Source organism: Pezoporus occidentalis, unplaced genomic scaffold (assembly GCF_034315485.1).
Source record: "Pezoporus occidentalis ecotype Australia unplaced genomic scaffold, CSIRO_AGI_Poc_V1 ctg168, whole genome shotgun sequence".
Classification (NCBI taxonomy): Eukaryota; Metazoa; Chordata; class Aves; order Psittaciformes; family Psittacidae; genus Pezoporus; species Pezoporus occidentalis.
In genome coordinates this window covers 1,093,979-1,121,136 of record NW_026913510.1, presented here as the reverse complement: position 1 = coordinate 1,121,136, position 27,158 = coordinate 1,093,979, and the positions used below count along the sequence as shown (strand labels likewise).

General features: G+C 43.4%; 2 protein-coding genes and 1 long non-coding RNA gene across 4 annotated transcripts in view; all 3 read right to left on the bottom strand.

Annotated features, from left to right (window-relative positions):
• Nucleotides 1–8,394, bottom strand: part of UVSSA (UV stimulated scaffold protein A) — a 53,337-nt gene extending 44,943 nt beyond the window's left edge. The window contains exons 1-6 of the mRNA XM_062613497.1: nt 8,221–8,394; nt 7,620–7,950; nt 4,366–4,486; nt 2,790–3,215; nt 1,557–1,666; nt 919–1,047 (exon numbers count right to left, since the gene is read on the bottom strand). Coding sequence (XP_062469481.1) covers nt 919–1,047; nt 1,557–1,666; nt 2,790–3,215; nt 4,366–4,486; nt 7,620–7,950; nt 8,221–8,318 — 1,215 coding nt within the window. The 5' untranslated portion in view covers nt 8,319–8,394. The remainder of the gene's footprint in view (nt 1–918; nt 1,048–1,556; nt 1,667–2,789; nt 3,216–4,365; nt 4,487–7,619; nt 7,951–8,220) is intronic.
• The window catches only part of LOC134161009 (uncharacterized), a 379,533-nt gene that overhangs the window by 45,759 nt on the left and 306,616 nt on the right, over nt 1–27,158 (bottom strand). The window lies entirely within an intron of this gene.
• MAEA (macrophage erythroblast attacher, E3 ubiquitin ligase) overlaps nt 25,266–27,158 on the bottom strand; it is a 52,363-nt gene continuing 50,470 nt past the window's right edge. For both annotated transcript variants that reach the window (XM_062613521.1, XM_062613522.1), the window contains exons 8-9: nt 26,941–27,136; nt 25,266–26,489 (exon numbers count right to left, since the gene is read on the bottom strand). In XM_062613521.1, coding sequence (XP_062469505.1) covers nt 26,394–26,489; nt 26,941–27,136 — 292 coding nt within the window. In that variant the 3' untranslated portion in view covers nt 25,266–26,393. The remainder of the gene's footprint in view (nt 26,490–26,940; nt 27,137–27,158) is intronic.

Genomic DNA, 27,158 nt, shown 5'->3' with positions numbered 1-27,158 from the left:
AAGACAGCCTTTCAGTACTTTTCATTCACAGCTGGCATTTTTGACTGCTGTGGTATGTCAGTAGGTATTAAGATGATGAACCAGATTAATCTTGATAAAAGCTTCATTTGTACAAAGAAAGCAAAGTCTGCAACACTCAGTCACAGCTAAACAAGGCTACCACAGTTCAGACCAAGGTTTAATGCCCAGATCAAATGTTACAATCCAGTCATAAACCAGACTCTGCTCTGGACCCTGGCCCTAAACACTTATGTCAAGCTATACAGTAATGATGTTTGATTGCAGCCAACAGAAATGACTGTTACGCAGCTCTGCTTTTAGCTACATCAACAAGCCACAGGCTCCTTTTTGGATCTGTTTGAATTATTTGATCTTTCAGCTTCTGTTTATTCACAAGTTCTACCAACTTCCCAAAAAACTATCACAGGTAACTAATCTTTGTGAAATATTTTGACACTTTCAAGCTTTATATAACTAATTCTCTTAAGACATCTTCAATCACATTTCACGCTCACTAGGGAAAGGAAATGCTTCAAAGTAGAGACAGACACTGCTTTCCTGAATTGTGAGACTCTAGCACAGCTTGGCTAGTTGCAAAAGACCATACAGTGTTTACAGAGAGACACACACAAAGGAAGCTGAGGGCTGTTACCCATGTGTAACAGTGTTACACACAAAGAAACTACGAGTAAATACAATCTGAACTTAACCAAAGTGCTGCCTTACATGGCTTTGCACACTCTGCAGGTGTTTAGTGCAACTTCCGTGAATGAAGCTGCAAACAGGTGAATTAGTGTATGTTTCAACAGAACTTGTGTTGAGAAGTCCAGCTTAATGCTTAAGAGAAAGCGAGTTTTTTTTCTACACAAGGCAAGCGTTACCAATAGTCCCCTCTAGAAAAAGTTTTAAGAAACTCACCACTTTTCTTTTTCTTGCTGTAAACGAAATGTTCATTTCCCTGTATTTCTTCATAGCAGTCTCCATTTTATTCTTGAGATCAATGGCACATCTTAGCCGATCATCATTTATTCCTGCTTTGGTAAATAACTGCAAAACAAAAATGAAGCCACTTCTTAATGAAGCCACTTCTTTTCCATCTAGAATATAAAATCTAATAGCAACTACTAATGAAAAAGACCTAACAGCTGGTAAAAACATTTCCTGAGAGTGTCCTTCTATAGGCCAAATTCCATGCACAAGGCTCCTGAGCAGTAGTATCAACTGACAGAAAGGACATACTGTTTTTCTGATAGACATGTCTGACAAAAACAAGCTGTGTTTTAATTTAATCCTTTGTGAAGAACCCCCATTTTACTATATCTTTACAAAACAGTATGACTGTAGGTAGCACATCTAATGCTGAGAGCCTTCAAACAAGTTATGTAGCTCCTGCAGTCTTTTGTCCACCCTTACTGAAACAGAAATCCTCCCTGTTTGCACCAATGTTTCTCTAACCTTCATTTCCTTTTTTGCTCACTCTCAAGACATACTGTACGCCAGTCCTTGCTTTTCCATCTCTTTATAAAAAACAGTAAAAAAAATGGTCTCTATCCCACCTGGATCCAGGACTGCACAGAAGGCCAGAACTTATTTCTGAGAAGTCTGTGAGCATCCATGACATTGTTTATTATAGCAGTATTATCTTCATTCTCATGCACTTTTATATCTGCTCAAAACAGGAAAAAAAGTGTTAGTGCACAATATTTATAGTATCTTTACTCCAGGAGCTAAAAGAAGTAAGTGAAAGAAGTAAACATGAACCTTTCCAAACTATTTCATCACTTCATCACTACAAACATCAGAATGTTTCTCTGTTCAGTATTAATTATTCTACCATTATCCACACATTCAAAAAACATCAGAGGAAAAGATGAAAATCTTTCAGTTCAGTGATGACAGAGTTGTTAAGTCATCACTACTAAGGAATCACCAAATAAACCACAGACAAGTGCTGTCTTACTACTGACATTACAGCTTGTCTTAAGTTCAGGTGAACTGGGCCTTATTTGGTATTGAATATGCAGAAACTATTGCCCAATAGGGACTTAATTGTAAAAGAAACCAAAGTATGCCACCATCCCAGTAAAAATGGTACTTTTTACCAGTTAGCCATTCACAAGTCCTATGGATACATTTCCAATCTGTTGTCTGCAAGCACACAAGTAGGTTCATGCCTTACTGGTTGTTAGCACATGAAATTCTGTTAGGACAGTATTTTAAAGAGACTTCACTTGGCCTGCCAAAACACAACCAGCCTCATTTTTTAAGAGGTAACTCACATTAGCAAAGTTATATTGAAAGAATATATAATATAATGCTTAAAACTTCTAGCAAAACTACTGATTCTTGCAAGTTCCCAACAGCAAGGGAAAAACAAAGAAACACTCAACTGTAAGATTTTTGAATCAGCAGCTTATACCCCAGCTATAGAAAGAAAAAAAGTGAGTAGCGAAGTATATGAGAAAGAAAATTACATATGGAAAACTTTTTAACACAGGAAACTTATAGGTACTATGAAGTGCTGAAACGTGGTTACTATGAAGTGCTGAAAAGTTCAGTCTCAGAAGGTGATTAATCAAATCTGTTAATCGCATACAAGGACACCCAAACCTAAGAATGGTTACCAGATGAACCAGAAATAGGAAAGAACTCCAAAGGAAATCAAAGTGCTGTCTAGAAATTCCATATCAAATTGGTGTCTAGGAACCCCAACATTTAAAAACCTCACAACTGCAAAGCACTTCAGACCTAAGCTGCCTCCAGCTAAAAGTGAAAGATACTCCAGGTACCTGTGGAGACTTCAATGTCTAGAGTATACTTGTGTGAAATAAGCCCATGGTTCCTAACAAAAGTCTCATAATCATCATCATCATCGAGAGCAAGGACACCAGATTGAACTTCTGAGCATGTGCCTTCATCCAAGTCTTTTTGTTCCAGCTTTTCCTGTTTCTCATCTAACTCTGTATCAGTTCTAACACACTGAGAAAGAATGTCCTTGCTGCAGCACGGCTGCTCATCATCCATGCATTCAAGGTAGGACTGGTTCACTTCCATCTGAGAAGACCAGGGGGATACAGGTCTACCCTCATTAGCAGACACTTGTTTGTTGGGTTCCAGTTCTGCGTTGTGCACAGTGAAGTCAAAAGGGTCTGGCAGGAGAAGCCGGAAACAGTTTTCCGTCTCTGTCAGTGTGTCAGCAATCTCTTGGGACATTTCTATCAAGACACAAATGTTTTAGAATATCATTAAATACTCTAAAATGCCCACAATAACTCTAAAGCAGACACAGATCTACAGAACAAATATAACTGCCAAATTTAACTGCCAAAGGGGTAATCCATTTATCCAGTAAACAGGGATAATTCAGCCATACAGGTCTCTCTTTGCTCAAAAATTGTTCTTATAAAAATGACAATACTTTCCTTAAGCAGGAAATGCAGAACCTCCTCAGCAAGGAATTTAGGATCAGTGTTTCCCCTTTCTCTACCCTCTCTAAAATTTCACAATGCGAATATGACACAAGTACTTCATAGAATTTGAAGGAGAACAAGGTTCAATGGGAATATTCTTAGTGATGTTAGTGAGTACCATTCTACGGCCATGATTGTTAGAGCTGCATATAGTTGTAGCCGTGAATATATGCTATTGCTTGATGCTGCCAATGTAAGTGACTTTAAGGAGGTTAAATCTCCTTAAAATTCCACCCTCATGCATGAAAACATTTCCAGCATGCAGAATAAATGCAGACACAACCGGATGCATTACATATACCAGAGTAATTTAATTAAATAACCCTTTGCAACAGCACCATAATATATTTACTATCTCTGTTCTCCTTTCATATTACAGAAATATGTTTGCTATGTACGTATCACCTGAGATACAGCCCTCAGTTACACACATTTTTTAGCAGTGGTATGATACTTCTCATGGATATCCTACACTGCATTCAGGATTCCTGTGCAGACTACTGCCTATGCCTCTGGAACATGAGGACTTCATTGTTGAGAAATCTGTGCCCACTTAATGACACAAACTAAGTCACTAGCTCCAAAAAGTCTCACAATATGCTTGCTTGAGGTTATGCATTCATGCTTTTCCATATTACAGACCAGACCTTTACTTGCTAACTTTTCTTTTTTGTTTTTAAAACTCTTCATACTGCCTGAGCTCACAGGATTGTCACTTGTTTCCCCTGATAACCTTTAGGTGAGAGACTCTAACAAATGTAGTATTCCTGTCCTTAGTGCTCAGCTATCATCGACAGCCATCCTTTTCAACTTGTTTTATATAACCTTAAAAAGGATTGCTTTAAAAACAAACAAAACTCCCAAAGCAATCACTAAAAGAACCAAAGCAACTCACCTTCCATTTCTTTTTCAGCTCTTTTGGCTTTTTCTTTGTAAACATTATCCAATCGTTTTTGCTTCTCCTCTTCCCTCCTCCTTTCAGCAATGGTTCTGGCATGCACATCTTCAAAATCTACCTAAGGAGGAAATGAACAAAGTGTAACATTCCTCACAAGAAATATATAGAAAACCCATTTCCCAAGATGCTTATCTGGGGTGAAAAATCCTCTAACACCAGCAATCAGCCAGAAGCTCAGCAGCACTTCCTTTTATCTCTTCTCCTCCTAGAATCAATAACTACAGTAATTCTGAACAGAGTTTTTATTTCTACTAATAAGGGACTGCTGGGAATCAATGACTTTCAGAAAAGAATCATAAGGCAGAAAACCAAAATGCTTAGATTTCCACAACTAAAATGCAAGAATAAACTACGCTTTGGGAGACACAGGCTTAGAGGCAACAGGCAGGAAGGGACTACAAAGGGTGATCATTCAAATTATATAAAAACATTACAGTAGGTCCACTATTAATAAAGGAAGCTTAGGAAAATATGTAAACACAAGTATACATATCACTTACTGAAGAACTTTGTAAACAAGGAAAATAGAAGAGAACATGTTCAAATTCATTTAAAAAGATCAAATTTTGAATTTACAATTAAATTTGTTGTATTGTGGGATTGAGGGAAAAGGTTATCATTCACTTCCATTTCTTATGGCTAAAATATGAACATAAATCTGAGTGTTTTGCGATATAAATGTTGCTACTGCTGAATAAACCCTACGGTGTGTCATAAGCCTTAAGGTTTTTACAAATAGTATTTATGCAACAATTTAAAGACAAATGTTTTGTCTATAAAAGCCTCTAAGAGCAAAAGGATACTTCAGTTTTCACAGAAACTGGCATGGAGAGCCTCTATCAGTTTAGGAAAAGAGGCAGACTCACCAAGCTCATTTTTAGTGTGAAATGGGTCAGCAGAAGGAAGGTACCAGAATACCTACAGCAGAGCCACCTGCCCACTCTTTCTCCTTCTCTGTCCCAAAAAGACCAGCCACATGCTGCTCCACTGCACTGTTTCACACTTTGGCACTTGTCCAGGTACCCTTCTTACAACACCTGCAAAACTGTCATGGTTTGACACTGATAACCAGAACACACCTCACATACAAGGTATCCACCAACAACCAAATTTACTGCACACAATAAGCTTTGAGTTGTCCAGCACAGGACACAGCAGCCTCTTACAGAAGCCTCCCAAGGTCAGAATAACTCAGGGCCCAAGTTACAGATGTGCACACGGAGTCACCTGCTATCTGGTGTCAGCACTAACTCACTAATTTGGTCAGAAAACATCTAAAACCATTTAGGTGATACAGATTGACATCAGAGTTGTTCTGCCTTCGTATCAGTGCAGGCTGTATGAAACCTTTTACCAGAGGTCTATAATTATGGAACTGGATGTGATGAGGTGCAATTGCTCCTGATTTAAAAGGTGTAAGTAGTGAGCCTAGACACCCATGGCAACTTGAGCAAAAATACTGGCATATGGGAGTAATATTTATGTATTGACCTGTTAAAAATTCTCTTCACTCTGGAATTCCAGTCTGCTCCATAACCCCATCCATGCATTCCTCAGATGCAAAGATACTATAATATGATTCAGTTGCCCTGATGTGCAACTTGTTCTTGAAGTCAAACATTTGTATAGTTACCTACTTGACACCTACTAAGATTAGATCAGTGGGTAGCCCTCCAGGTTTACACCCTAAAGGGGCAGCAGTTGTCATCTGCTGACCAACTACTTATAAGGTGATTCTGGTGGTAATAAAAACCCAAACCAAACAAACGCCAAACCAAAACCACAAACCACACACACAGCTAACACTCCTCTCAAGGTGCCCTATACTACTGTGCCAGTCCTGCAATACAGAACAGCAGATGTACTTTACTACCAGAAAGTACAAATGTCTCCTCAAACCTTTTGGCTGTTTCTTGCACTTCAAGTATTAAGCTGGCAAAAGGCCCATTAGGTCAGTTAGCATATCTAGCTATCCAAGTACAAGAGTCAAACTATGTAAGACTGTTTCTGTCGGCATCAATGTTTCCTGAAGTACTCAAATTCAGCTGCTCTAAAAAAGAGTACATTGAACCTTGCTGGACAGCTTTGTATCACAAATACAGTGAGTGACAACCCAGATGTAACTGGGGAGCAGCCTTTAACCACAGGAGCACAGACATGTCAAACTTCAGCAGGATTGTTGCACACTTATATGTTCAACTTGGTAGAACCGTATTATGTGTTAAAGCTCCATCATTTCAGTCTCCCATTTCTCCTTGTCACTTTCATGCAGTTCTTTGTCAAACAAGACAGACAATAAAGGGGAATTCAAATCACCTTTTGTGAGCAGATATCAAAGATTGTACAGAAGAAGAACACAGTATAATAAACACCTATGGCAAGGGGGTTAGAACTAGTAAAGTCCCCTCCAAACCAAACCATTCTCTGATTCTATGAAATAATAGATGTAGGGCAGACTATTAGCTTAGTATAGAACCAGAACGGAAATACATCATGTATCACCAGGGTTTTTTGAACTCCTGTTAAGAACACTGAACATTTGTCTTTCTGATAAGAGAATCAATGTTTATTGAAAGCCTGATATTATCATAATCTCACCTCAGAAGAGATACATACAAGAATAATATTCCTAACACAATAATTTGAAGCCTAGAAATGACATCTAAAAGTATTTACGAAATTTCCTATTAATAAAGCTGTTGTACACCACAGTAACACATCAGCTGAGGGGGTATAGCGCCTACACTTGGTGTGTTGTACAGCAAAAGGACACTGGAACTGGACAGCTCAGTACAAAAATCAGGCTAGTTTTAACTGACACAGAGAGACTTAACAGCTGGTTATCCTCAGTTTAAGGTACCACCATTATTTCCATTTTACAAAGTGCTCAACTTTGGGGCTTCTGGGAAGAATCAGTGGATGAAAGCCTATTGGTGAGCAATACTTCTTGCCCTCAGAGGAAAGCCTAGTTAAGCCCAGCTCCAAGCACAAGCCTGGGGGTTTTAAAACTTGATGGTACTGCAAGATGACAAAAATTGAGGTTTGTTTTTCAAAGACCATGCTCAACAGGCTATCTCCTAAAGACAATGCTGCTTCCAACATTTTCTTTTCTATTTACTGGTTCCCTCGCTTAAAACACCTCCTCTCAATCACCACCTAAAAACACACTCTGAAATAAAAATGCAGAGTACCTTCTTATTCTGCTTTAAGAAGTGGTATCCCAGAGCAAGCTTCTTGTAGGCCTCCCCATATTTCTCATGCCATTCTTGCACTGACTTAATGGTTTCTTTCCGCAACTTCTGTGCCACCTCTTTGGGTGGCGGAAGAGGCTGCTCATGGTCTATCCCCACTGTGAGCTCCAAGAAATCTTGGAAGCTGGAAATAAGTAGAGTCCGGAACTTATGGGATCTGGAGAACAGCTCCTGCACGATCTGGAATGCCGAGAAGCGTATCTCGGCGTGCTCCTCACGGAGCCGTGTCAGCAGCAGGTGACAGGCATGGCTGATATGTTCATCTGAAGACCTGAGAGACGAAAAACGGGTGGAAGAAAAAGGGAAGGCGTTATCTATATAGAGGTTTAGCACATAAAGACGTAACTTTTAACCAATTCCGCTTAATGTTTTAATGAGCAGCAGTTTCTGTGCTGGCAGCAATCTGTCCCCAGCTCAAAGAGCAGGCCCCAGGGCGGCCCTCGGGGGCCTCCGCCGCTGTGCGGGCGGCTAGAAGCGTCGCTCCCGGCTGAGGCACGGAGACCCGGCTGCCCCCTCACCCCACCTCACCGGGCGGCCGTACTTGCAGATCTTCTTCAGCTCCTTCATCTTGCCCGGCTCCAGCCGCGGCTCCCCCGAGGTAGTCAGCTCCTCCACCAGCTCAGCGAGGCGCAGATCCATCTCTGCCGCCAGCGAGACGTCTACCCTACCGACAACCGCCCCACCGAGCCGCCCAGGCCCGGCGAACACCACCGAGAGCCCGCAACCGGCCTGTCCCGGCCGGCTCCCCGCGACGCCATTGCCCGCCCCTCAGGAGAAGCCCCGCCCCTCGGGGACCGCTCCCCCCCCCGCTGCCCCGCGGCCGGTGGTACCTTCCAACCCCCCCTCCCGCGGCGCCTACCACCGCCCCGCCCCGGCCGCAGCTGCCGGGAACGTCACAGCAACCGGAAGCGCGAATAGGGGAAGGCGGGGAAGTCCTTAAAGGAGCCGCAGCCCGCTTGGCGAGGGGAGGGAGAGAGTGTTAACTCCTTGTTGTCCGCGGGGGAGCACCGGGGAGGGCTGCAGTGCCCTGTACTTATGAACCTGCTCACTGTGTCCCCAGCGAATCGTTCAAACAGGCAGTGAATGAGGCCAGGACACAGCCTGGAAGGAGCAGGGCTGCATGCTGAGTTGCGTGCTGAGGCACTGGGGGGCACATAAGGCACTGAGGAGATGGTGGATACATGGGGGCACTGAGGAGATGGAGGGTACATGAGGAGCTGAGGAGATGGTGGATACATGGGGGCACTGAGGAGATGGAGGGCACATGAGGAGCTGAGGAGATGGTGGATACATGGGGGCACTGAGGAGATGGAGGGCACATGGGGCACTGAGGAGATGGAGGGCACATGAGGAGCTGAGGAGATGGTGGATACATGGGGGCACTGAGGAGATGGAGGGTGTGGGGGTTGGAATGTGTCGAAACTGTCAGAGACCATGGGAAGGAGGAAGTACAGCAGGCAATTAAGAGTGACCCGTCCATGACTGGTACTTGGAAGATGTTGGAACTGGCGAGGAACAAGGACGGCGGAACTGGAAAGAGGATGTCGATAAGAAAATCAGGTAGACCTTTCACCTGATGTAACTGCAAGGCAAGCACAGATGTGCTTGGCTAATTGCTTGGAAGCATATAGATATCGTGTAATCTTTGCAATAAACGATCCAGCTTGCACTCCACCTCTGGGTCCGTGCCTCTGTCCTCACAGGAGGGCACATGGGGCACTGAGGAGATGGAGGAGACATGAGGAGCTGAGATGGAGGGCACATGAGGAGCTGAGGAGGTGGAGGGCACATGAAGAGCTGAGATGGAGGACACATGAGGAGCTGAGGAGGTGGAGGGCACATGAAGAGCTGAGATGTAGGTCACATGAGGAGCTGAGGAGGTGGAGGACACATGAGGAGCTGAGATGGAGGGCACATGAGGAGCTGAGATGGAGGACACATGAGGACCTGAGGAGGTGGAGGACACATGAAGAGCTGAGATGGAGGACACATGAGGAGCTGAGGAGGTGGAGGGCACATGAAGAGCTGAGATGTAGGTCACATGAGGAGCTGAGGAGGTGGAGGACACATGAGGAGCTGAGGAGGTGGAGGACACATGAGGAGCTGAGATGGAGGACACATGAGGAGCTGAGATGGAGGGCACATGAGGAGCTGAGATGGAGGACACATGAGGACCTGAGGAGGTGGAGGACACATGAGGAGCTGAGATGGAGGACACATGAAGAGCTGAGATGGAGGACACATGAGGATCTGAGGAGGTGGAGGACACATGAGGAGCTGAGGAGGTGGAGGACACATGAGGATCTGAGGAGGTGGAGGACACATGAGGAGCTGAGATGGAGGACACATGAGGCACTGAGGAGGGGATGGTGGACACATGAGGCACCGAGGAGATGGAGGGTGAAGCACGGAATCAGACTCTACAACTCAGAGTTATAAAGCAGGTATGTTTGTTAATGCGCTGGGTGCAAGGGGGATCACTCCTCCTAACTTGCACACCAAGGGGTTAAGCAAGCAGATGTTTATTACACACAAACATGCATATTCCTTAGGTTCCTGAGAGAGCTGCAGGGATATTACAATTAGTTTAGGTACTCATTATCATAAGGCTCCTCCCTTTTGGCGCTTGTGCACTGCCATCCGATGGTCGTGGGCAGGGGTCTTCAAGATGAAGTAAGCAGTCTTCCTCACAGTGCACTTTTCACCTTTGGCACAGTTGGATGCCCCAATAATCACAAAACCAGCTGAAACCAGCCACATCTGTAAGTTTCTCATAGCTAGCAAAGATTTAGGACAGTGTGACCTTCGCACAAAGTTTATTGCAAGCAGAACAGGATGGGCAGACAAGGAGTATCCCAAGCTGGCAGATGTTCGGGAGGCACGGTCTCCAAACTAACTGATAATTAGAAGGATCATAAGAAATAATTCACTCATTAGAAGGATGGAAAGAAATCATTCACTCTTGTTAGTAAGACTACTAAATTCTGTTATGACACCACAGACTTACAACACAAACATTGTTCCCTATCTTAGACCTAAGTTAAGTTAAAAATATCTTAACCCGATGTTTTCCGGGCACTTGCTTTCCTTATATCATTAGACTTGCTTTTAAATTTGGGTGCTCAATCAGAAATGTTCTGCAGACCACCCAGCTCTGAAAGTGCTGATTAACCAGTGGGAAAGATGAACCCCTTGCAGGTGCCTGCTTTGAACATCCTAAAGAAGGGAGACATCTAAAATACATATTCCATGGGAAAATTTTGTCAGATGTTTGAAAGGTATTTCCATTTGAATCCACAGTTAAGGCATGTGTTGGAAGTAATGTACATGAGTTAGTGTTGCAGATACCTCTGCTGGTTCCTGTGATAGGGTAAGACATCATTAAATACTTTTCATCAGAAATAAACTCATATGTTTTCAAAACAATTTACTGCAGTAAATTAATACATGCATTTTGCAGCAGTTCCGTTATTTCTGATTCGATACGTGAAATCAGTGGCATCTTACTTTTTAATAATGTTTCTCCTTTTTTCATTGCCTTCCATTGCATAAAATAGATTTCCATGTGAAAGCCACAGAGAGTGGCACAGCTCATCTTTAAAGTTGAGATCAGTTTAATCTTTTAATAGTTCTTTTTCTATTTCTCTTCTTAATTTGATTCAAAGTGCCTGAACAACTGCTTCCTATTAGGTTATTGCTTGCAAAATTAGCATTGCTGTACTATCTAGAAACGTTATTTCAAAATGAGCCTCAAGCAACAGACTTAACATCTACAAAGGCACCAATTTCATATCCATGCATAATATTTAAAGAAATCCCTGCAAGGAGCCATATGGTTTTGCAAAGAATCGGCTGATGAGTGAATGCTGAGTTGTGTAACTCATCCGTGGTAGTCCCTAAGGCAAATCCCAGTGAGAGCTAAGCTATTTAATTTATTATTTTTCTAAATCAAAGACAATTACATGAAATCGTGTTTGCTCAAGTTGCTGATTTTCTTTTCCCCTTCTCCTTTTTAATGAACGTGGTAAATATCCACCATTCAAATATTTCTGTGCTCTCTTCATCTGGACCAAGCTGATGAAAGGCTGAAGAAAGCCAGAACACTGAAGAGTTAATACAGCTGCAGAAGTCACAACCACTTTGCACCAGCATTGATCTTCCCCTGACACGACTGCTGTGGGCTGTTCAGCACCAGGGAACACAGGATGCTGTGGGAGGGGGATGGCAGAACTGAACACCACCTTCTACCCCTTCAGAGCCTCAAGGTTGAATGTTACTATCAGTTTACACCTGGTTTCAGCAAAGCTTGAGCTGCTTCATGTTACATGGATTATGACATGTTGTTAATTCAAGAAGTTGCATTTATTACTCTGTGCTGAGAGATCAGCAAGACCAATGCAGTTAGATGTTGCAAGTTCTCCAAATTGAGTGACACCTTGCAGGAGCAGAGACTACTCCAGAAACACTCTCCTGTCCACCACCTCTCCGTGATACCCAATGCTGTCATCATTGGCAAGAGGCTTTTGCAATGGAAAAGTTCTCCTACAAGATACCTCTAGGTTTGACCAGTTGGTCCATCCAGAGATCACCTCCAATTGGTCCAGTATCTTTGGCCAAATCACAGGCAAAGAAACCCCCAGATTTTGTCCACTGACACAAATTGTTTATCTATGGGAGTTCTTACATTAAAGAGCCATTTGTTCCATCACAAATTTAAAAGGTTCGACTGTTGGCTCAAACCAGGATTGGTTTAGACTCTTGTGTAATGCTAAATTTTCTTGTGTAGTGTATTTATAAAAGAAACATATGCGTAGGAGACAGTTCTACCATCTTCCCAGATGATTCTTTGCCTAGGATTGTTTTCCAGCCTCACAATAAAAGAACATGTCAGGCAGACAGAAACCCCACTGAACTTTGGAGATAGCTGTGTTCAGCTTAATGATATGAAATTAAAGAGGAGGGTTTCTTTTCCTGCCAAGTTGGAACTTGGGCAAAAAAAAGCTACAAACAATTTGGAGTCAAAATAACTTTGGTTTCAGGCCTGAAGATGCAGAAACATGATAAACACTGATATTAAATTGTCACAGAGTTTGTGTCAGTTGGGTTGCAAAGAAAATACTGACCTTCTGTAGGAGATGAATAGATGCTTAACCACTGGTTTGATTCAAGCAGAAGGATGACAGTTATTTGAAAGCTCTGAACTACCTCATAAGGGGTAAGCACTATATTTAAACAGATGTTCTCGAAGGAGAAACAGTCTATTCATTAAACCATCAATAATGCAAGGCCAAAGATACTCAGCGACCTCCTCTAATTATGTGAAATATTGACTGTGACAACACTTCAGCCTACTGTAGCATTTTATAATGCTGTCATAGGAGGAGATGGATGAACCTTCTCTGTACAGTCTAGATCACTAATTAAATAACCATTTGTGAGTTGGATGGAGCGGGAATAGCTGTAGAAGAACCATCGCAAATCAAGGAGCACCTTCCTACATGTAGCTTATATTCATGTCTAGAATGCCTTTTAACAATGATCCTACAGCATTTCCTGAAACTGCAGCCCAGCATTGACACATTGACTGGTGTCAACAAGGGTAAATTCCTTTTCCCTCCATGGAAAGATCTGTGCAGGCTTTAAATGGAACCTAATGAACAGTTTTTTTGTGTTAGACAGTATGTGTCTACATCACAAGTAATATTTCTACATTTAATATTTAATTCTTCTACATGAATGCACCCAAAGAAGATGAAGGCACATCCCATTGCACCGCAAGCAGGTGGATTTGAGGGGCTGGGGGATACCAGCCTCTAAGGTAGGACTCAGGTCAGGTGGTTCAGCAAAGGAGGAGCTTGAAGCTTCTTAACATGAAGAAAAGGAGAGTGCAGAGGAAGAGAAGAGCCCCAAGCTTCTAATTAGAGGAAATGCAGCCCAAATTCTGCTTGAAGACCCTGTGATTCTAAATCATACAGTGACAGAAACGCCACTTCAATGCGTATGCAAATAGGACAGCTTCCAAACATATGATATTAGCAGAAGTTTCTTAAGCAACTTAAGGAGACTGCTGTGGGTGTCACATTGACTCCTAGATGGTATTTTTCTGGAAGCTCTTTCTGCCTGACGTCTGAGCTGTCCCGTCCTTGCAAAGCCACAGCCTGTAATAGAGGTGCGGTTGCTCAAGCTGGTTTCTCCAAATGAGAGACTGCACAGAGCTGTGGCTTCAGAGACCCAAAGGAATTACTTTTTTCTTCTTTTCCCAAGGATGTGGGAAAGAAGAGAAATGCTCTGAAGCTGCTAAAAGCTGTAGCACTGACTACAGTTAAAATAGGAGAGATGAAGTCCATTCCTGATGTGAAATTGTCATTGCTGTTGGACAAGGACAGGCAATGGGTCTGCGTGTATCACACCATTGCACGAACACTGTATGATCAGTGGTTTTCTGTTTCAGATGCCTGTGTCCTGTTTATGCACCAAGCAGCTTGAACCCACAGAGACCCTGTGATCACTCATTCCCAGGAGCAAGTCCTCAGTCACCCATCAAAATCCCCTGTATTCCTGCAGCAGCAGAGAGTGCCCATATGAGCATGTTCTCCACATCAAGGCCTGTTTGGTATTTCCATCATCTTATATGAGCAGTGACCAAAAAGGCCACATGGATCAAAGCAGCTTTTCTAGGGAATTTCTTTTACTGTTATGATAAAGAAATGCTTTGTTTTTATGAAAAGATTATTTGTACAGGTCAGCTTCTGCAGGCAGAAGGAAAGTCCCGGGCTTGAGGAGATTATGAGGTAGTCGGGACAAAAATAGAGTGCAAAGACCACAGTTTGAGAGAGAAGTAAATATTGACATATAACTAAAAGGAAGAAGGACAAGAAGAAGGTGGCAAGTTGTGTACTGTCTGGAACCATTAATTTCTTTATGCTACTAAGGAGGTGTTTTGCACCTCTGTGGCTCAATATACCCCATCCCTGGCAGTGTTCAAGGCCAGGCTGGACGGGGCTTGGAGCAACCTGCTCTAGTGGAAGGTGTCCCTGCCCATGGCAGGGGGTTGGAACTGGATGAGCTTCAAGGTTCCTTCCAACCCAAACCAGCTTGGGATTCTATGTTATGGAAAATACTCATATTTCACATATTAGGACCCCTTTGTGTGCCCTCTGTTTCTGCAGCACCAGCACCCTGACAGTCCCACTGACCAGAATACAGCTCTTCTTTTACACTGTGAGCTACTAAGACTCCTGCAACGTTTCACAAACTTTCAAGCAATTGAATCTCTATACATCATGGAACTGGACTTGTAGGTACAGTCCACACATACAAAGAGTAATGTGATTTTAAGAAGACCATGGCAGGGGGTTGGAACTGGATGAGCTTTAAGGTCCTTTCCAACCCAAACCATGCTGTGACTTTATGGTTCTATGATCTGTGGATAAGAGTGAGTCCACTCTGGAGTGACCCCTTCGACAGGCTCCGGCAGAGGCTTACAGAATTCCAAATATCCAGTTCTGCTCCTGCTCATGTAACTTGAATTCTAGAGAAGTGCTGGGGTGCTTTTTGGTGGTTTTTTGTTTGTTTGTTTGTTTTTTGTTTTTTTTTTGGGGGGTGGTGTTTTCTTTTTCTAAATATAAACACAAAACTGGCAGTCAGTAATTTCCAATGGACAAGATACAAGATATATAGAGATATATATATGTATAGGAATAGCAGAGGAAGCTGCGCTGCCAGCAGTGGTATGAGCTGGGCAACCGTGACAGCCTTCCATCATCTTAAATCACAGAAAATACTCTGTCCTTGCCTTTGTTACTACATTCTTACCTGGCTGCAAAGAGGCCCAGGCACTGGGAACCACTGAGAGCCACAGTGCTCTCCTTCCTGCTTGTTTAGGAAACAAATGTTTTTAAATGTATTTAGAAATGATCCTTTTTTATCTACAGGAAAAAAAAAAAACAAAGCCTAAAGTTTTATCTTTGTAAGGAAAAAGCCCATAACTGATTATTTAAGCTCACGGCGCTATGAGCAGTATAAAGTACTTTGTGTTTCAGATCACAGTAAAAAGGGACTTCAGGACGCGAGCACCCCCTGCTCTGCAGAGCCACTCTGCCTTGGGGCGCAGCCCCCAGCAGATGGCAATGCAGGAAAACCTGTAGCCCGTCCAGCAAGGCAAGAGCAGGGGCCGAGATCACTGTGCCTGGGAGCTAACACCGCCTTAGAAACCCTGCTGGGTATTTTTAACCTGTCCTGCAAGCGAAAGAATCGTTTTCACTGTCAGCAAATTGTTTTCTATTGTTCTTAAAGTGTAGGATTTGAACTTACAGACTATGGCAATTGGTTTGGGGATCCATATCCAAAACCTTAGGGGTGACCTGTGAAGCCTGTAGAATCACAGAATCATTTGGGTTGGAAATGACCTTTAGGATCATTGAATCCAACCTTCAACCCAGCAATGCCAAGTCCACCACTAAACCATCGCACTAAGCGCCACATCTACCTGTCTTTTAAATACCTCCAGGGACAGTGACTCAACCACTGTCCTGGGCAGCCTGTTCAAATGCTTGATGGCCCTTCCAGGGAAGACATTTTTTCCTAATAGCCAATCTAAACCTTTCCTGGTGCATCTTGAGGCCATTTCCTCTCAGCCTGTCCCTTGTTACACAGGAGAAGAGACCCTCCCAGGCCTCACTACAAGCTCCCACCTGCTGTAGGGAGCAACAGGGTCTCCCCTGAGCATCCTTTTCTCCAAAAGATAGCCACATGCCATGGGGTTTTCAGCAATCAGTGGTGGAAATAACAGCTTCTGTATACAGACACACACATACACACACTTACATATAAATGTATGTAAGAATCCACATGAATGTAATTGGGGAAGGATATATTTATCTGTACATATACATACACATACACATACATAACTGTATATATATAGTTATAAAATGTCACTTAACAACTTTGAGTAAAACACGTTCTCCCATATTCCCTTGTTGCATCTTCTATGTGCAAGGCCACCCTATTTCCAGGCCAGGAATAAATCTAGACAGAGTCTTTAACATGACCAGTCTTGCAATGAAATAATCTACGAGATGTTATTTGAAGAAAGGATTCTTGAGTATCACATCAAGGGAACTGCTTTTAATGGCAAGCAAAAAGAGAACACATCTCTCTGAGAAGGCGCTGAAGGTGGAGGTATTTTCCAAGCAGAACAACTCACTGCTTTTCCTGTGCCTGTAGAGGAAAACAGATGTGGTAGAACTCTCAGGAAAACATAAAAGCATTGGAAGTCTCTAGTGGCACACTTTGCCTTTTATCTGAACACCCTCCCACCAAAAGAAAACCAAACCTAAAACGAATAAAACACCCTCTAGAAATAAAATAAAACCCAACAAAAAGCCCCCCAGATCTCTGAAGTGAAGCAAAACAAGCATTGGAAGATGCGTGGGCTGGTGAAGAAATTAATGAAAAAGCTTGATTGTTCAAGTTGCCCCAAAAAGCTGGTGAAAAACCTTCTTTTTCCCATCGTATTAAAACTGAAATGACTGCATCTGGCAGAGAAGTGGCTCTTTCTTGAAAGGCCAACGAGAGTGAACTGAGTTCTCAAAATGCTGCCAGGGGCACTGTAACCACAGGGTGGTTAAAGTGGCTCCAGAGCAAATGATGGGAACACTGTGAAATCCACTCATGTATAAGCACAGCATAAGTTTACTTACTGCAAACAAGGAATCCCAATTATTCACAAGCAATATGATTTCTCTCAGCTCTACATGCTCATAACCACTGCTTGGACTCTGTTTCAAATGGTGCAAGAAAAACCTGTTTGTGGTGCTTAGGAAACAAATGCATATGGTGCAAAAATACACTATATTGTCTCCAAAAGGATCTCAGGTAACCGGCCTCTAAGGGCATGGGAATAGAATCATAGGATGGTTTGAGTTGGAAAGGACCTTAAGATCGTCCACAGTTCCAAACCCCTGCCATGGGCAGGGACACCTCACACTAAACCATGTCACCCAAGGCTCTGTCCAGCCTGGCCTTGAACACCGCCAGGGATGGAGCATTCACAACTTCCTTGGGCAACCCATTCCAGTGCCTCACCACCCTCACAGTAAAGAACTTCCTCCTTACATACTTGAATATTGATCCATGTTTTGGATATACTGCTTACAAAAGCAGCAATTCTCACCGTTTCAGAACCACCAGCTTATTTCAGATATGTCTCTATTATATGGAGTTGTACTGTGGCAACAGCAGGGTTAAACAGTTCCAGAGCGGTAACAAAAAGCTGTAAGTAGTGGAGGTTTATCTATGTATAACATGTGAACAGCGTGGCCAATACTGAAGTACAAGTTTTCATTTTAAAGTATCTATGATGTATAGGAATAAGAATAAAATGCAGAAAAGGAAGAGTTACAATAGTGCCTAAGATAATAAATCAGCTTTGATTAGAGAGGTAACTGGTCCCTAAAATAAAAGGATCTTCAGGGGGCAAATACCATGTATTAAATGATCTTGAGTGTAACAGTGAAAACCACAAGAAACAAAAGATGAATTCAAACTGGAAACCGGGCACATATTTTACCAGTGAGGAAACAGATTCTCTGTCTCATGATGATGTTTCCCTGACAGATGTGCTGTACCCAAACAACGCTGGGTTGTAAACAGCTTTGAGACTCGACATCTGAAATCAGGGCACAGGAGATCAACCACTCCTGTCTCTTTGGAAAGCCTAAAGTGACAGAGGAGAATTGTTACACAAAGCAGAGGGGGCAGGACATGAAAAACCTGGTGATGCCAGCAACAAATGTTGAAGATGGAGCCTTGGCTGCTCCTGCTGTGAAGCTGTCAGTGGATCCGGGAGAGAGGACGGGATGGAGGGAGGGTATTCTGCAGAGAGAGTTTAAGAAAAAGGATGTTGCAGCACTTTGAAGAGTCCTTGAGGTAAAAGCGAGTGTCTAAGAATGCTCCCAATTCCAGGACTCAGATAAGGGCCATCGGAAAGTTCCTCTGATGGTGGAAACTGTAGGAGCAATCCCTCTGCTCACAGCAGGGAAGCTGCCTGGAGCACAGGAATTCGTGAGGCTGCATTTTTAATCTTGGGGATTTTAACAGAGCTGATCCATGGTGTTTTTCCATGGGGTTTGCGTAAAGGTTTGGGATATTCATTGCGCTATGATACTTTATGTTGTAGCCTAGATATTTTAGTCATAGAATCATAGATTCCCAGGTCAGAAGGGACCTCTAGGATCACCTGCTCCAACCTAGGATCACTTAAATCGAGCATGAGACTTTCTGGAGGACCCCAAAACTCTATTTTGCTGCTTTCAAAATGCAACCAGGCCATACTCTTTATTTCAGCTGCTAGAACAATTCTGATGGTTTAATTTTACTTATGGGGTGAAATAATGAAGATAATGATTCATTTTAGACTTGCAGGATCCTAGACAGAGGTGTTATTTTGCAATAATAGCTTTTATTATTATTACAAACCACCACAATAGAAATGTTGGCTTTATTGGCCCAAAAATGGTGCCAGCACTCTGATTTCTTTTCATGCTGTTCTTGGGAATACAAGGTACGGAGGGGAAGAATTAAAACAAATACCTCATTCAGATCAAGATTTAATTCAGCATCTCATCCTCACACACAGAGATCACAGCCTATGTTATTTATGGTTCTCGATGCAATGAACCCAGTCATTATCCCTTGTTAACTGGTGTAGAATAAAAGAGGTATTTCTGGATACAGCAACTGCTAATCCTACTTCAATGAGGAATTCTCTATTTTACCTCCTCAGAGGAGGGCTCCACACAGACAGGGAATGTGTTTTGGCCAAGGGAAGGATAATTTCTCTCTTAGCAGGGCAGGTGACATTCTTCCCAAGCATTACAGAAACTAGACAAGTAAGGTGTGTCTAAGAAGGTCTTTTCTTCACTGAAGAACAAACCAGCAATTCAGCTGTAGCTCCTGCGCTTTCCTCTGTACCTAGTAGTTAAACGGAATGACTGACCGCCCCTATAAACACAGCACCCTCTTTATTCACTGGGTTTTGAAGTAGGATAATGCATCACTGAAGCTCGAGAGCTGGCAATGGATATGACAGTGAAATTCAACGTAAACAGACACACAAAGTGGATCATCAGAGCTTATGTGTGTCTGAGACCAGCATCTGCAGAGTGCTCCTGCAGAAAAACAAAACCCCAACAGATACGCATCAGCAACATCAGCTCCCATCACTGTCTGACCACCTCAGGAGGTGAGATCACAGACTTGTTGGTATTCATCCCATTTAAGGTCCCTTCCAACCCAAAGCAGTCTATGATTCTGATTACAGCACAAAGAGGGGTGATGGCGCACCTGGAGAGAATTAATGTAGACCCCTAAGTAATGCTTAATGACTGCATCCAGGACGACTTGAGCTTTCCTCCCTCATCCCCTTCAATATTTAGTAACACATTTCTATGGTTTGAGTCCTTAAAGCTGCTACTTTAACCAGAGGAGACATCCCCACATGGGGCACACATGTACACACCCAAGAGCTTCCCACAGCTCTGGTCTTGGCTCTTCTGAGTGATTTATCTTGCTGTGGTTTACAAAGAAGGTAGAGGAAATTGTCAACTGATTTTATTATCTGTTTATTTCCTTTTGGGGAACTTGTCTATGGGATCCCTCTTAATCTCCATGGGTGGGGACCAAAATATTGAAGTTAGTTAATGATCTTTTTGTCCTGAAGTGAATGGAGTTTATCATCTTTCTCTCCTCATTCTTCCTTCTGGCTCCGTCAGGAAAAAGCCCTGGCTGGGAACTCAGATGAGCTCCCTGGGAAAATCTGCTCCTCTGCTCTGAGGGGTAGATAAAACATTTCCTTGAGGCATGCACAAAATAAAGCTTAATCTTACGGGATAGGAAATAGGGTCAAAGGAGTAGGTACAGAGGTGGGTTTCAGCCCCTTGAGGATTATTCCCCACTTAACCTGCTTTGGTTTTCCACATTAATTTGAGAATAAAGGAAATGTTTTATCCTGAGCCAGCTGGGCTGGGCAGGGATTTTTGCTGCGCTCCATTGACCATCTCAGTGCTCCCTCTGCTCCAGCTCCAGTGTAAGAGGAACAGACATGAACAAGCAGGACCCTACTCCAGCTTCCAGCCGCTTGGCATGAGGCCCCTTCATAGCCCTCGCTACTTCCTCCTGATGGCAGCACCACACTCGGGTTGCATTTCTCTGTTCCAAGGATGCAGCACATGGGAGGCTCAAAGCCCCCCATGATCACAGTGTAGAATGAGGACACTCTCAGGTTAGGTCCTAAAGAATTGCTGAACGGACTCCAGTGCTGAACCAGTCTTGTTCATTTGTCAGGCCACTCCTCAGGGTTACCTGGGTTTCTGCCTGCGTAATACACCAGCAGTCTTTAGAGATACGCAGAAGCCACTGTGCTGCCTGATGTTGTACACTTCCTAGAATAGGAGGCTGAGCAAATCCCAGCCTGGTTTGTGTTGGAAGGGAGCTTAAAGCTCACCCAGTTCCAACCCCTGCCATGGGCAGGGACCCCTTCCACTAGAGCAGCTTGCTCCAAGCCCCTGTGTCCAACCTGGCCTTGAACACTGCCAGGGATGGGGCAGCCACAGCTTCTCTGGGCACCCTGTGCCAGCGCCTCAGCACCCTCACAGGGAAGAGCTTCTGCCTAAGAGCTCATCTCAGTCTCCCCTCTGGCACGTTAAAGCCATTCCCCTTGGTCTGTCCCTACAGGCCCTTGTCCAAAGCCCCTCTCCAGGTTCCCTGTAGCCCCTTTAGGCACTGGAGCTGCTCTAAGGTCTTCCCGTAGCCGCCTCTTCTCCAAGCTGAACAACCCCAGCTCTCTCAGCCTGGCTCCATAGCAGAGGTGCTCCAGTCCTGATCAGACTTGATCAGTTCATTTGGGCTGGGGTTAATTTGGTGCACTAAACTGGAAAGCATGGAGCAGCTGGGAGAACATGTCACTAAAACCCAGGTTTGCCATTGAAGGTGCAGATTGTACCAAACACCAGAAAGTCAAACCATGGAAAAATCACTCTTCACAGACAGGCAAACAACAGCAAAATAGCCCCAAGGCGGAGTGTACTGGAGAATGCAACCAAGAACTCTGGCCCGAGGGGTACAAAACCGAAGCAGGAAGCCCCAAAGGCCCGTTAGCCTGCTGCCGGGATATGGTGCTCATCCTGCTGCAGACTCCGGGGACACAGCAAGGAGAAACAGCGTTGCTGAGCAGAGCCTGACACCTTGCTACAGGGCAGAACTGATTCAGTCATTTTGCTGTACCAAGTGACCTCCATGTGCTACAGGACACCCAGTGCATAGAACCATAGTGTAGCCTCAAAGCATGCCCTGACAGAAGAGTCTGGTGCATCCCCCAACCCACTCTGCTCAGGCTACCTGATGCAGAAAAGAAGGAAGTCACACTATTACTTCTTTTCCCTCAACAGTGCTCTGATAAGCATGTTCGGTGGCTTCCTTTCCTTGACTACCAACTGGACACAATTTTATTTCTTCCTGTCCTCAATGATCTTTATTTCCTATAAAATTGATCTTATTCATGAGTAAAAAAGGACATGCTTCTATTAAAAAAACCCCAAACCATACCAGCCCGTCACTCTTTACAGCTTCCTGCAAAATGTTTTGCCCGAACATGGTATCAACTTCACTACTTTCCTACCTACAAAATGTGATCACATCTTGAACCCTTCTCAGCCTGGTGGATCATGGAATACTTGAAGCTGAAATAGGTATCAGAGAGACCTGTGGCATCGTGAACGGTTACCAGTGCAAATAGCCACCAGCACGCCTCTCTCCTTTTGCAACACTGGAGAAGCATTTAGGTGTTTGGACCACAACAGACAGGAGAGATGAAAGCAATTCTCAACCTCTCCTGCCCACAATGGCGACAAACTGTTGCCTTCAAAGAGGAACACCACAACCAAAATCCCTAGCCTCAAGTCTCATTTTGTTAGATTGCTTGGCAGGACTGAAAAACCATCACAGTGAAGGACATTGCTCATTTCCAGCTCAGCCAGACCTTGAAAGGAGATAGTTTAGAAATGGAAGAGGTTATGAAGACAGGCTGAGAAAGTTGGGGCTGTTCAGCCTGGAGAAGAGAAGGCTGCGTGGAGACATCAGTGCAGCCTTCCAGTATCTGAAGGGGGCCTGTAGGGATGCTGGGGAGGGACTCTTCATTAGGGACTGTAGTGACAGGACAAGGGGTAATGGGTTAAAACTTAAACAGGGGAAGTTTAGATTGGATATAAGGAGGAAATTCTTTCCTGTGAGGGTGGTGAGGCACTGGAATGGGTTGCCCAGGGAAGCTGTGAATGCTCCATCCCTGGCAGTGTTCAAGACCAGGTTGGACGGGGCCTTGAGTGAGATGGTTTAGTGTGAGGTGTCCCTGCCCATGGCAGGGGGTTGGAACTTGATGATCTTAAGGTCCTTTCCAACCCTAACTGTTCTATGATTCTATGATTAGTTAATGTAGAGCCTAAGCCCTTCGTTGTCCTTTGAGGACACAGATGGATTGGCTTTTGTCTTCCAGCTCGGCACACTGCCAGGGATTTAGATGCTGCAGCTTATCCATAAAAAAGCCAAGGAATCTCAGCTAAAGGAGGCAGCGGTCACTCTGATTGATACAAAACACAGACGTCACTGGTAACACGCCAAGACACGTAACTGGCAGAAGCAGCTTAGTTTCTATCTAGCAGGTCATGGCTGTATTTGCTGAAGTTTCAACAACTGGTTACAGTCAGGTTGTGTGATTCCCCATCCTATGCTTTATGAACTTACCTCTATGCAAGATCTTAGTAGAATGAGACAGGCTTAACAGGATCTCTACCAAACTTCCCACTGTTGAGTAAAGCCTCTGTAACCCTGCCTCACCTTCAGCATTACACAAACCCTACTCTCAAAGTCCTCTTCTTGGCATATCCACAGGTGGAACAGTTATGGAAGGGGTGTTTACAGGCAGTAAGATTGTATTCAGTAGGAGTCACACACCGCCTTTGGTTCAATGTCTGAAACCACCCATGATACAAGGTATGAGCTGACAGCTCTGCTGGGCTGGGAGCTCAAGGCTGTAGAAAGCAGTCAGGGAATGAACTCCAAGCCATAATGAATCTGTTCCTGACACCACTTCCAACACTCATAGAGCTGGAAGGCTTCTAGTCATGGCAAAGTAAACTCAAGGATGAAGCCAGGCTTGAAGAGCATATTCTGGGGGCAGTCCACAGGGGCCAGGCAGGAGGCTGCAACTGCCTGTGTCAAACAGGTCTTGCTGTAGTCAGAACAAGCTGGTTGACTGCAGGTTCCTAAAGCAAGCAGTCCTGGCTAACAAACAGCCAAAGCTCCCCTTTGCTCCTTCTGGAACACCATCTTTGTGACACACCATTGGCGGTTCAGAGCTCAGGCTGGCACCAGTCCCTCTGAAGTGATACTCTCCATAAAGACAACTGCTCTCCTCTCCTCCCTTCCCACATGATTTGTTTTGGGAACGTGGCTTTCTCCACCACTCTGCTTAGGCCACAGAGAGCAAAAAGGGGCTGAAATCTCAGGAAGCCACAGCTCTAACTAGTATTTAAAAGAAACAAAAGCAACAATTTCCATACCCTACAACTGTTGTGCTGTTACCACACATTTCCTCAGGGCTGATAAGAAATCTACGCTTTCCTCTCTGCTTTGGCCTTCTATGTTCTTCTGTGAAGTAAGGAAAACCAACGTTGCCTCCTGAGTTACCCCTGCTGTGAATGGCCTGTCAAAGCAAAACAGATGCTATTGCCCTTGAGTTTAAGCAATGCTGTGCCCCAGGGTGACACCCTCTCCCCTTGTGAGCTGATGAAGCTTCAACTCTTGCTCCAGGAAGAGGGAATCCGACACTGCTTAACTGATAGCCAATTACACCAGCTACTGATGCAAGTTCTCTCATTCTCTGCCAACACCTACTCTTGGCACACTGCTCTTAGTCTAAGGAATCACTAAATCTGTGACTGAAGAAAATGCTAAGGGAGACAAACCCCTCCAGCGGTTAAGTACAGGAAGAAGGTGGTGGCTCTGCAGTGCTCCTGTGATACTGACACTTCAAAACAGGCCTGCTTACTGAAAATGGAGCCTTTTCAGCCATACCTCGCTGGAAATGCCAGTGTACAGTTTCAGAGCAGCTGGTTCGGGAACGGATTGTATCTGATCTCTGTGTGTTGAGCAGGAATAGAGTTATTTGTCAGCATTGTTTAACGCACTGGGTCATGCATCAAAACCTTGCACCTAACACCTCCCACAACATGTTATTATCAGAAAGTCGTTAGGACATTAGGCAAGCTTCTAGAAGTGACAAAAAAAGATGGGTGATTGGGAGCAGACTGTTCATATATGAAAAGTCTAAACCAAATAGAGTTATTTGACTAAAATGCTCAAGAACTGTCTGAAAAGCAAGAACATGTATAGCTGCGGTGGTGTTTTGGTGTGTATCATCACATCCTGTAGAACACTAAGAAACAACACATAGAAGTTGTGCTCCTTTGAAGAAAGACCCTTACAAGAGGGTTGATTTCCCACATTTAAATACAAAGCAGCTTTCTAGTATTTATATAACCAAGGAATGGAAAACAATTTTTATTAACATGTTGTACATTTACAATCTTTTATTAGCTAATCAACATCAACATGCAAAAATAAGCGCTAAATACAAACCTCTACAATATGGTTTTGTTTAAACTACAATGGTTTAATTCTGTTTGAAAAGTCATAAGGATGTGTTCTGTAGTTGTTAAAATTGAACTATTAGTTTCAGTAATGAAGACTATTTAGACCCTAAAATTATGTAATCATCCTGCAAGGCATCTTCAGAAACTTTGCCCAACACTTAAGAATACCAGCTCATTTTCATGTGAGTACATTCTCAAAGCAAGAAATAAGGCAGTAGCACTAATGATTTCATATTGAACCCTATGCACATAACTAAGAACTTTAGAAGGACTTTAACACTATGGTAGACTGGAAAAAGAACATTTAAACAAGCATTGGATTTTGCCTGAAATGTTCTCAGTTCCTCTTGATACTTATGCAACCTCCTTAAAAGATTTGGGTTTGGAAAAAGCCTTTGTACTCCTTCAAAGCTGATCCTCCAGAGAAGCCACTCTTGCGTCAAAGACATCAGTATCTTCCCACAGAAATAAGTTATAGAATTCATGTTCAGGAGAACTTCACGAGAGGATCATAAAGAAGGCAAAGAGGAGCTTCAAGGAGAACATATTGGTAGTACTGAAATCTCTGCTAACAAAAGGGTCTTGGACAATTGTGAAAAAAGAGGGAAGAACAATGGATTTCATTTCAACTCTGTTGTAACCTTTCCCCCAGTGCAAATGTCCATCTTTAAAGAAATTTATCCTTTAAAGAAGATGAAAATACTTTTGAGAAGTCCAATTTTTGACCTTGTTACAAAACCTTAACAATCAAAATTCGTTTTCATTTTTATTCAAGTACAAACTTAAGTCACAATTCCTCTCTTTTTTTTCCTGTTTTGTTTTTAAAGAGTGTTTATTGTTGCTTATTGATCTTTGGTCGCAAGAAACAAGAATGCCACCGACAGGTCTGATCCCCAAGGTGGCAGGTTTTGCTTCTTTGCCACACATTAAGGCCCCCCCCGTACAGGGTATGCCAATATACACTGTGTCAAAATTCCAGCGGCACTTCATCAGGAGTTGTATGGACCTACATGATGTAGACTTTCTCAGCTTGTGAGAAGTTGAAGACTTCTTTGGTTCTTGGGCAAATTACTTTGTCGTCTTGACGAATAGAAAGCAGAGACTGAAAAAGAGTGAAAGGAACAGGTAACAGTCACAGTAATAACTCAAAGCATTATTTAACTCTTGAGTAAAAACTTGTTAAATGAGAAATATGATGTTGTAGGCTGAGGTCAAGATACCTTTGCCCACAAAAGTTACTTATTCTATATACCTTTAAGGTCCCTTCCAACCCAAACCGCTCTGATTCTATGATTATCACTCCCCACAGAGAAAGACTCTCAATACCATTTGATTTCATGCTATAGGCTCATATGTTCAGACATTAGCTTCTGTAAGGAACAATGTAAGCACACAGTCTTTTACAAACTGCTACAAGAAGCTATTTTTCTGCTGTTCATGCAGAAGATCCTTCTGGCTTTCTGACTGCATTTATAAGCTCTCATTCGGATATGGAAAGTTACTCTAACTGAAGTCTAAACCAGCAGCGCCAAGTCACTGGTTTCAACACTTACATTGTATCCATAGACATATCCATTTGGTAACATCATAGGAGGATTGTTCTCATTCATTACATCCCCCGAAATCTTGCAGACTAGTCGGGAGTTGGCACAATGTGCCATAGGCAGGGGCTGAGCCAGCTTGTTCAGGGATTTGCTACACACAGGGCAGTCTGGGTTTTTTGAGCTCCCATCCTCTTTATAACACTGTCTGTTTAACAGCAAGGTAAGGA